The 11,844-nt window shown below is 32.8% G+C and overlaps 1 protein-coding gene across 1 annotated transcript; it reads left to right on the plus strand.

The window, feature by feature from the left end:
• The first annotated feature begins 1,011 nt into the window (after window positions 1-1,011).
• Window positions 1,012-2,147, plus strand: LOC131046132 (trifunctional (S)-stylopine synthase/(S)-nandinine synthase/(S)-canadine synthase-like). The gene is made up of 2 exons (XM_057979795.2): window positions 1,012-1,234; window positions 1,279-2,147. Exons 1-2 carry the CDS (start codon window positions 1,012-1,014, stop codon window positions 2,145-2,147), a joined length of 1,092 nt encoding a protein of 363 aa, XP_057835778.2.
• Window positions 2,148-11,844: the final 9,697 nt, after the last annotated feature.

The following is an 11,844-nucleotide window of genomic DNA, read 5'->3' on the forward strand; positions in this document are numbered from 1 at the left end:
ATCAACAATTCACTGCATGAAATGTTGAAATGAAACTGAAGGAGGCAGAGGAAGTTAAAAGGTGATAACTCCTTTGTTAGCTTATGCATGAGCAATAGTCTCAGCCATAAATCAAAGAGAGAACATATTGTCAAAAGTTGTGCTAACACAAAAACTTTCAATTAAATGCAATTGATAGAGATAAAGCTAAAATCTACAACCTTTGAAACCACAAACCCATGATCTTCTCTGAGTTTGCAATTGATCTACATTGTTTTCTAATTTGGTAGCCTCAATCCTTCTGCAATCTCCTTTGTCGAGTTCTAAACCCTTAAATGGTAGTAGCAACAAATGTTGTTATTATCTTCAAAGAGTTTTTTATAAGTTATAGAGTTATGAATTGCATTAATAGATTTGTAGAAAGTAAATGCTTCTTGCCAAAACAGGGTGTCACATTGAGTACCTCAAGTGAACACCAAATTCATCTACATAACATAAAAATACTTTTTATCCAAAATCTAACATGCACCCTTGATTAATTTATTTTAGATAAAAAAATTAAATCCCTAGCTAAAATATTGATATGTAGTGCATCCTTGAGAGTTTTCTACCTTCCTATTATTGAAAATATGTTTAACCTCCCAATGTTTTAAAATATTCCATGTGATATTGTCTTTAAGGAAAAATCCTCACCTTCATAATATATACATAAAAAAATATTTGAAATTTGGTTTTAACTCAAGGAAGCATTCTGTAATTCAGTTGTAGTTAGAAATTAAATAATTCTACAATGTATCTGTGTTCTAATAAATTGAACTTTTATGCCAATAGAAACAGCAATCGCAGCTCTGAGATAACTTGTGATTGTAGCATAGATAATACACTGGGTGGTAGTAATTATATTGAGGTCCTCCATTTCTTCCAGTATCCCATGGGACGAAGCACTGCCATGTTACTTCTTCTAACTTTGCTGTTTCTTACATGTGTTATTGTCTTAGCTTGTGACTTGCAGTTATTAAGGAAGAGGAGTAAATGGCCTCCTTGTCCTCCCAGGCTACCGTTATTGGGCAACCTTCATCAGATAATCAAAGGAGTCAATTTTCTTTCGAGCCTGACAATGAGCGTTGGAGTCAGCTCAGAAAGCTTCTCCACAACAATGTTCTCAGTCCCAAGCACTTCGACACCTTAGCGATGGAGAAGGAGGCAAATGACGGCGTGGTGAGGCCTTTGCAGGCCTTGAAAATAATGGCAGTGAGTTTTTTAGCCCCATTAAGCTTTGGCCGTCATTTCCAAGACCAGGGTTTCTGAATGAATTGGTTGCTGAACGTATTAGGTTAGGCGATGAAAGAGATAATGTTCTGCTGAATTCATTTCCTTATACTCGCTACTTTATTCCTTCGTCAAAAAGAGCTGTGAAGAAGTGGAAGACTCTCCGAGCTGCTATTCTGCAGCTGATTTTGCCTTTGATTCAATTTGCTCGCACTAGACAGCAGAGTGCTCCCGATTGCTATTTGAATTGTTTGCTTTCCGTGGGCGAAGAAGAAGAAGATGAAGAGCACAACTTAAAGTTCTCCGATGAAGAAATAGCCTTAAACATGTTCGAGCTCTTTTTTCTCGCAGTAGACAGCACCTCAACAGCTCTAGAATGGACTCTCGCTTATCTCATAATCCATCCTAAAATACAAGAAAGGGCTTATCAGGAGGTAAGACTAGTTGTGGATGGAAAAGAAGGTGGGTTGTTATGTTTGAAGGAGACGTTGAGAAAAGAGTCGATAGCGCCGCTTGCAATTGTACACCAAACTGTGGAGGAGTGTAAGGTGATGGGCTTCACTATACCAGCGAAATCATCAGTACTTATAAATTTGCATGGTGTCTGGAATGGTCCTGTAGCGTGGAAAGAGCCTGATCAGTTTACTCGGGAGAGATTTCTTGGCAATATGGATTCTGACAAGGTGAAGATGTGGTATCTACCGTTTGGAGCAGGAAGACGAGTATGTGCAGGAATGGACCTTGCTAACTTTCATGTCCCCATCACTCTTGCCAATTTATTGCTTAAATTTGTGTGGGCATGTGTGAAGGAAGGGAGTTCTCCGGACCTAACCAGGCACATTCCTTCCTTACTCGTGTCTATGAAATATCCATTGGAGGCTCGCATAACCTGCCGTTAGAGAAACATCTGGACTTATTCCTGTTTTCCTAGGTTTTGTTTCTATTTCAAGCAGTAATCTTAATAAAATTCTGACCGCTGTGCATACTAGTCCCATAATGACAAGTGATTCGTGCCGATCTCTACTGTTTGATGTATTGTAGAATGGAAATGCCAAGAATAGAATGGAGTTAAAAGGAAAGGAAAATTAAAATTATGCGTGTCTATTTGTTCTTATTTGTTCAAGGAATCTACGTCCCTTTTGAACGGCGACAACATTACAGAGATATATATGGCGAGACATATTTGTTGTAATCGAAGCATTTGATTTATCCTTTTTTAAATAATTAATTTAATTTTGAATATGGTTTAGTTTTATTTAGAGATATTTTAAAAAGTTATTTTTTTATAATTATTTTTTAATATTTATTGTTATTCTATTTTAAAAAATGATTAGTAAAGTAGTAGATTAATTATAAAATTTATTGCTATTCTATTTTAAAAAATGATTAGTAAAGTAGTAGATTATTTTGAGGGGTTGATCTTTAATAATTAAAAAGAAGTATATTATTTTTCAGTGAATATTTTTTATTTAATCTGATTAAATAATGATATTATATTATTCAAAAAAAATGGAGGGTGGTAGATAGTAACAACCACAAAGTATAATTAAATGAGGTCCAACACAAAGTGAATTAAAAGAGGGCTACACCCAAAGAAAGTCTAAGTAGCCAAAAAAAATCTAAAGGGGGGCAATTTTTTGTAATCTAGATTGTCGCAAACATTAGTAGGGACAATGTCATTAATTGGCTCCCATCTAGTGAAAGTATCTTATTTTTCAAGAGGATTGTCTATAGATTGTTGAATGAAGGGAAGAGAGGTTTTATAAGTAGCTCATGATGAGGGAAGTTTCTTGAGTCAAGCCAACTAGGATTGTCTCCCAACCCATAAGGCAAGGTAGAAGGCATCTAATCCCAACCATCATAAGGAGTAATATTCTTGGGCATAAAACGTTGAGTCACATTGATATTAAGAATGGGATCCATTCTCTCATTGACTATTTTCACACCTCATAAGATAGCTATGCTACACATATGCCCTCATTAAGGAGAGAGAAAACCATGTGAAACTTTACCAATAGTGCATTGGGTATTCCCCAATAGTACAACAACCCCTCAAGATGAGACACTTCAAGTATGACTTTTGAGAGCTTACACTTGAATCTACATAAGAGTATTAGATCAAATCATGGGTTCAATGGACAATGAAAAATAATAATTACCAAAGGAATAAGAAAAAATAGAACTATTTCTATCTTTTAAAATATTGAAGAGAATTTCTACTCTAAAAGAATAAAAATCTACATAGAGTCGTGTGAGAGAAAAGACTATAAAATTTGGTATAGAAAGCTATATACCACAAGATTTTAATAAAATTGTAACTACCCAAAATCTATGAGCTTCAATAAAAACATGAGAGAGATTAAATATGAAAGAATATTACCTTTTTACCAAATGATGCAAAAATTATACAATGTTAATGGATTAGGGTAATAATTATGGATTAAAAGTAGAAAGAGAATCCATTGGTTATATAGGCCAAGATTAGATATCTACGACTACATAATATTATTTCATGTCCGTTAATGTTTTCACTTATGAAATAAGGTAATAAATATTCCATGTGTTACCTAAGTGAAATTAGGTAAACTATTGTGAATATTACCTCAATTTTGGATAATTAGGTGGATCACCCTATTAACACTAAGAAACACCAATTTTCAAGATTAACCATATGCAAAGAGAAAGGGTTAGGCCTAAATGACCTGAAAAAGACAAGGATTTGAGTTCAAGCTTCAAGAGTTCTAGAAAAAAAAATCTAAAAAAAATATTTGAAGGACTCTATATGGTGACAAAATGAGCAAGACTGATGGGAAACACCCATATGTACTAATTGACTACTCAAACGGGTGCCCTAATATAAAATATTGACAGCAACATGAAATAATTTAGGATTCAAACTAACTTGTAGTACCCTTGCCCTAATCAAATTTTAAATTTCGGTTTGACCTTCGTTGATTTACCATGATGAAATGTTATAGTCAGATATAATGATTATTGTGCGTACCTGTAAATGTGGTTTTCGCATTGATTCTTATGTAAGTTTATTTGTTCTTCTCATTCGTGTTATTAATCTCGGGCTAACACTTTCATTCAATATATATGTATGCATGTGTGTCTCATGGTTGCAGGAGATTGCACGTATAGTAACACATAGGTACGAGGTTCATCTCCACCTGAAATCGTAGGTTTGAGTGTACTTCATTGGTCCTAAGAGATTGGATTAGGTAGTCGTTAGACCCTCATTTTACCCTACTCGTGCTCAAGTGAGCATCGTCAGTCTTCCGCCAGTCTCCCCTTTTGGTTGGGTATGCGGGTCATGTATCTGGTTAGCTTTCTTGGGCTGCGTGTTTTGCATGTGGTAAAATTGAGTATTTAATCATAAGTATTTAATTTGATTAAATGTGTTTTTATGCATTAGTAATTAAGGGACTAATTAAATAGGACCCCCTTGTGCGATTAATCATTATTAGAATTTCTCTACTTATGTTTGTAGCAAGTTCGATTAAATGGTTAATTTTAAATGATGAATTTATTCAGTTTATGCATTTTGAAAGGAAAGATCAAATTTTATTCGAAAATAGAAATATTTTACCCTCCTTGGCTTTTTGGAAATAGAAATGTTAGTTTCAATTAAATGAGAAAATCTTTTTTTAAAATAAAAGCAAGTTGTTGCATATTTGAATTGTTTGAAAAGAATGATTTTTCATTTTATTTGAAAGAAAATATTTTTTAATCTAAAAAAAAGAATTTTTGGTCAAACATTTACCATTTAACCTAGGTTTGGAAAATATTTTTGGAGGATTATTTTTGGAGAGTTATTTTTGGAAATATTTTTGGAGAGAATGATTTGGGATGAAAATTTTGGGCATTTGGGAAGGAGTTTCTTGAGCTTGCAGGTTGAGCTCTTCATCAAATATTTCCGAGGATTGCTAAATGAGGTAGGATTCTTGTTTACCTCTTTGGTTTCTTTGGTTAATAGAGATTGTTTGGTTTTTGGAAGAAATCTAGTTGTGTTGTTGATAATCTCTTATATTTTGTGAAACTGGAAGAGTGTAGTTAAATCAAAAACTCAAACCCTCCTTGTTTTCTTTCCAAACCTCCAGATTTAATTTGAGTTACTCAAATAGATTTTTCAAAAACCAAATATTGGGGTTGGCTATTCATGATGAATTTTTGTTTAAAAATCCATTTAATGTTCTTAGATTTAAGTTTTAATTTGGGAAATTAGTTTGTTTTGGGCAAGATTGGTTGGATTAGTTGGATAAATGTGTGAGAAATGATTCTTTTTGCACAAATATGATATTTGTTGGGAAAATTTGCCTATTTAGTTCTGGTTATTTCTAAATTTTTTATACATGTGAAAACCATGAATCCTAGAAATTTCTTTTTATTGTTTTAGTCTCAGTCTGAGACTGTGATTTTAAAACTGGGGTTTTATCCTTTTTAGAAGTTTTAAAAAATATATATATATATAAAACGAAAAAAATAAAGAATTTTTGTTGAGGCAAGGGAGCCGAGGCTCGACCCGCGCCCCTTCCTTGGTTCCCAGCCATGGCGATCTACGAACTTAGTGTGGCCGCGAAGGCTTGCGCCGATATTGTGGATGCAACTGCATTCACATTGTAGCCGCAGCCTTTGCGGTGAGGGCAACCTCCACTCCCGTGAATGGGATGTGGGCCCTGCGGTTTGGTTTTTTTAATTTAAATTAAAAAAAATTTATCGAAGTTAATTAATTTTATTTTATTGAAAAGTTTTAAATAGTATTTTCAATTATTAATTATTAATTACTATATATTTTATTAATTGTGGATTAATATATATATATTAATTAATATTTAATTTATATTTTTTATTTATTAATTATTAATTAGTATATATTTTATTAATTGTCGATTAATATATATATTTTAATTAATATTAAATTTGTATTTTTTTATGTATGCAAGGAAGTATCATTTTATTTGGAAAATGAACATCAATTTTAATTTCCTTTTTAAATGTATATTTCCATTTTTGGAAAGTATATATTTATGTTGCGAGAGATGAGATTGGGTGAACTCACAATATTGGTTCCCACTTTTTGACCAACTTTGACACTTATATGAATATTTTGAAAAAAATCTCCACTTTCCAACACCTATAACTTTTAAACCGTTAAGAATTTGAAGATGATATAAACTAGTGATTTTTAACAACTTGTTTGTAGATTCTAAATATATTTATTTCAAATTTGTTTGAATAAAAATTTATTGATTTTTCCATCTCCCTCAAAAAGTAGTTTTTTACAGCAAACAACATTTTTTAAGAGTGATGTGTATCCTGAAACGCTTAATTTTTTTTCTATAAATGATAAAAACTTAATTCTTTTGAATTTTGGTTTGTAACATCAATACCCAGGGCATGGAGTTGGTTTGATAGTGATATGTTGAATATTTTTCATTTTATTATGTTTTGAAGTTTGACTAATTATAATTTAGATATAGGTGTACGTTTGAACACATAACTTGTTCTATATATATCAAAATTCAATTTTCTTTTTTTTGTTAGAAAAAAAACATCAATACCTAGTGCATAGATATTTTTCAGAATTTTTTTGAATTAGTTTGCTATTTTTTCCAATGCATTGAATAAAGAAATTCATGTTCGGTGAAAAACCTACATTCATAAGAAATAAAAATAAAAATATATTAATGAAATTAAATATATTAAAGGTTATACTATTTGGAAATATTATAATAAGGACTAAATACTTTTTTTTTTAAACTTTTAAATGAATTAATTTGACCCCCCAAAAGCTAATGTAAAATTGGTTTTTTATCAGCATTTGATAGATGCAAAGGAGACTCCATTGCAAGTATGATTTACAAGTAGAGAGGTTCTATCCAAGAAATTTTGATCTAAGAGCCTTTGATTTAACTCAATTCAATTAATTACTTAAAATGGGAACTCTTAAAGCTTAAATCATTATATTTTTTTTAAAAAGTATGATTTCAGCAAAAATCAGGACATACCAAAAAGTGGGAACCAGCTTTGTGAGTTCACCTGATTAGATTATTTATTTCGAACAAAGATGGAAATGATGTTTTATTTTGAAAAATAAATATCACTTTTTTTTTGGTTGATTAATGAATAATTGATTTTATATCATTGTGTGTTTTGCATATATTATATTTATACTAATGTGAAACTGGTTTGAAAACTCATGATGAAGTGATTATATTATTTTATGACGCACAATGAATTTTAATGAGTTAGTAAACCATGAGTGTCATGTACCTAGACAAGGTAGACAAATTACAATCTAATTAGATCTATTAGAAAACTGGATCGATTGTAGTGTTTAAACAATATGGAGGAATATTGTCATTTCCAATTTATGTCTATGCATGTTTAATTTCCTGTATTCGCATTTGATTAATAAATGGCAAGTCCTTGATTGTGATTGTTGGGTATTGTCGTATGTTTATTTTGGTACCTTCTTATGTCCTTGATCTCAAGTTTAGGATTGTTTTCATGTGATGGTTTTGTATTGGGTCATGTCTTTTATGCGAGTGTTGAAATATTGGTATGTGGTTGACCATAGCTAGTCATGTCCCTAGTCAGAGTACCGTCTACCAGTGCACCTCGTATGAAGACTTGTTTGGCCAAGTGGATATTCCTACCATATTGAACTCCATAGACTTGTCCTGGTGTATTCCTTGCTTTAGGAGTTCGTTTGATTATAGTCTAGTGTCATACAAGAAAGTCGCTTTCGAGTGGGGGTCGTGCCCAAAGTGGTTGCAGGATAACCCATCAAAATTGTGTCTAAATAAGTGATAACCTAATAGCATATTAGAGAGTTTAATTAATGAAAACAATATGTAAGCTAATTGTGCCTCACGCATGGAATGAGGACTAGTATAGACTTGACATGCAGTGAGAAGGCCTGAAATAGCAAACCAACAACCTTGTCTTCACGAAAGGATGTGTTGGGTCCACATGAGACTTGGATGGGACGGAGGTTTGGGAAAGGTTGCCAGGGTAACCAAGTAGATGGGGCCGGAACCTATGGAGGCCTACCAAGGTAGCCATACCAATTTATGTGATGACACTTGTCCCTTTTGTTCACTAGTGTGCATTTTGTGTTGTCTTTGATAGAAGCATTGTTGTGGAGTCATATCTGGTTGTTTATGCCCTTGCAAGAACCTGATATTTGTTTTAGACCATCGGTTGCTTATGATGGGTTGTGAGGATTTAGTTTCGTGGGTGCTCCAGTTGTTCTTTTATATTTGCTTCTTATCATGTTTAGATGGATCTTTTTCCTTTCCTCGGATCATTCATGTATCTATTGACTGATGTGGTCGTATGTATTATTAGTTTATGTACACCTTGATGGCAAGATGTAAATGATGTGAACGTTATGTATTCTTCACCCTATTATTTATCAAAGGGGTCTTGTAGTTGCGCAGACCCAGAGAAGTAGCCCACTAGGGTGAACTCCGATATCATTTTAGTGTTATGTGGTGTTTGTGTTCTTCTATTTTTTTTCATTTAGCATGTATCGATGGCATTATGGTTAAAATGTATAATGTGATTTTAGATGATGTTAATATTAATGCATGTATGTCGTTATCTTATTAAATGCAGTAATATGGATCATGAAGAATATAGGTTGGTATAATGGAAAGTATTCATTAGTTTTTAATAAAATTAAAGTATGTAATGAAATTAGATGCATGACATATGTTTTATTGTAAGATTGGACAAAATTTATGGTTAAATTGTAATGGATGAACTTCTCTCGTTATCTATATTTTTAACCTATTGAACAAATTTATCCTTATTTAAAGTATTATCATGTCATTAAGTGAATCAACTTAATTGGATTAATTAGCGTGAGTTGAGTTAAGTGTTGAATCAAGTAATCAAATTGGGAAACTCTTTAGGTGTTAGTTAAGTCTTTTGTTGTGTAATCTGAGCTTAATGATAATTCAATGTATCATCATTATTTTTTAACTTTAAAAAAAAAAATTTGCACTCTATTCTTGTGTTTTAGCTTTATTCCTTCAGGTTTTCTTGGTGGGGCATTACATTTGGTTTTAGAGCCAATGTTGCAAACACTAGGATCTCTGGTGTCGCTTGTGCCCTTAGTTGGTATGAGGTGTATGGACCTTATGTTGTATTATTGTCCTCCTATTGTATGTGTGTGATTGAAGCATAGGATCTTGAAGATCTTAGGGATTGGTGTTATGTTCTTTTGCGTATTCTTTTGAGCAAACCTTAATTGTGTGTAACATGTGTATTCACACCTTGCTTTCATCTTCTTGATGTTGGTGCTTTTGAGTGATTATATGTGCTTTGTTTTCTTATTGATATCTTGATCTATGATTACTCTTATTCTGAGAGAGAGTCGTATGTACCTCCCTTTTTGATTGATGTACTCTTTAGACTAACCCATTGGGTTGGTCAACGCTTGTTCTGAATCTGAAATTATGAAATGTGCTGGTAAGAGAGATTATGATCTATCTTGGTGTTGTTAATCTGAAGGACTTGTATGGTAGATTTTTAATGCTTATTATGTAGTGAATTGAATGATTACCATCCTTACTCCTCTTTCTCTATAGAAATTAAAATGTTTGTTTTATGTGTATTTATCTCTTGTGTGAGTTTTCTAATTGCAAGAAAAAGGTTGTGACTTCTTGAACCCTTGTGTGAGCCTTATGATTCTTCTATGCTTCTAGATAATAAGAGGGCTATGGGTTTAAGAGATCATAATGGTTATTGGGAGGAAATTGTATGTTTTCATTAAGAATTCTCCATGTGTGTTGTAGGAGTAACTTAATGGAATTTCTATCTTAGGTAATGTGTGATTTGGTACGAATAGCAGATATGTGAATTTGCCTCGCTTGTAATAAGATGTGTAAAAAGGGAACATGTTATAGGGGCTAAGAGTGTGTTAATGTGTTCTATGAAAGATTTCTTTATGTGTTTCATAATATTGACTAAATTGAGGACCTATTTTAACAATGCTATATTGAACTTGCTTTTGGGATATATATTTGACTTAGTATCAATAGAAAGTGTAAATGAAAAACTTGTTTGATGTGTATGCATAAATATGTATTATTTAGTTGATAGTTCCTCGTTTACCTTCTTATCCTACTCTGATTTATGATGAAAGGTAGCAGATTATGATATATTTCATATTAATTAAGAGTAGGGAGTGTTTGCAAGAGGTCTTGCATGAATGAAAAGATTGTCTATCTTGATTTCATTATTTGGAAAATTAGGACATTTTGTTGCAACCATAATATTCGGAAATGTCATGTTAGGCCTTTTGGCATTCTTCTAAATGGTAGTGAAATGAAAACCGTTCAATTAAGATGATAGGCATATATAGAGAAAATTTAAGCATGTTGCATGATCTTGTTGATTTTGTGCATATGTATGAAATGGGTTGACTATAAAACTTTCTTTCCCTTCTCTTTACCTAGATTATAAGATTTTTAGAAATGCTACTAAAGAATGCATTGATTTAAATAGAATGTTTATAAAGTATATGAAATTGTAATTTTACATTTTGGCTTCATTTTGAAAGATGGAAGTCTTATGCTTTGGAAAGAAAATTTGCATGGTTAGTAATGAGAATATGAATGTTGAGTAGAACTAGTGAAAGGTATAGAAATGACATTACTTCCTTATGTAATTTTGAATTGTAAATATTTTTAGTACTTGTATCTAGAATAAATTCTATTTAGTTATTCATGTGGGAAGCATAGTTAAAACCTTCCTTGAGTAGATGATAGTGTTACTGAAAAGTACTCCCCGTAAATGTGAATAAACCAGTATTGGTGCTTTCGTTGTGTATTGTAAGAAACCGATGCTTTCTATATGTGCCCATGGGATGGTGAAGTAATCAACCATGGAGGATATGTCTACTTATGAGTATGGGAAATCATACTATTTATGTGATGTTGCTTATTTGTTACCCTACTGAGTACCAAACCTCAGGTTGTTGGTAATTCAATATGTTAAGGGGTAGTATTAGAAGTCACCGTTCCTTGAATAGTATGGATTGGAGTACAAGTAATGTCAGCGTGAAGCAACTTTAGCTTCTCTATTTTAAGGAAAAATATAGTTATATAATGAAACCGTATTAAAGGTGTACTCAATACTTTCCCTTTTGATGAACCAATTTATAAGGTTTATGTGTGCCAACCTATTCCTCTCTTTTACTTGAGCATATTGATGACAGTTCTTGAGCATAGTGATGGTGTATCTTGAAGAATCTTTTTGCCTTGTCTTCATGAAAGGTATGTTATTTCCTCATGAGCTTCCAATTAGCAGGTGTTGGTAGACATGTGGGTGGACCTTAGCCATGTATACCATTGTCTTACTGTGAGTATCCTAAGAGGTACATGCCTATGCAGGAAGTGACCTACGCGTGCCTTTTTTCCGCGAGGTACACTACCATGTGGGATACGTCCATTGTGTGTCTTTTCCACTTGGAGTATTGCCATGTCGTGTGATGATGTGATGTGGGGTGATGTCAAGGTGCACACTGCCATGTCGTGTGGATGTGCAGCTAGGCTGCAACACATGATGAGCTACTATGAT

Source organism: Cryptomeria japonica, chromosome 4 (assembly GCF_030272615.1).
Source record: "Cryptomeria japonica chromosome 4, Sugi_1.0, whole genome shotgun sequence".
Lineage (NCBI taxonomy): Eukaryota > Viridiplantae > Streptophyta > Pinopsida > Cupressales > Cupressaceae > Cryptomeria > Cryptomeria japonica.

Bases quoted from the DNA above. Each gene is read 5' to 3' on its own strand.
- LOC131046132 (XM_057979795.2), top strand. From the start codon at position 1,012: ATGGCCTCCTTGTCCTCCCAGGCTACCGTTATTGGGCAACCTTCATCA. The intron at 1,235-1,278 runs GTTTTTTAGCCC...TTCCAAGACCAG, and splicing joins CTTGAAAATAATGGCAGTGA to GGTTTCTGAATGAATTGGTT.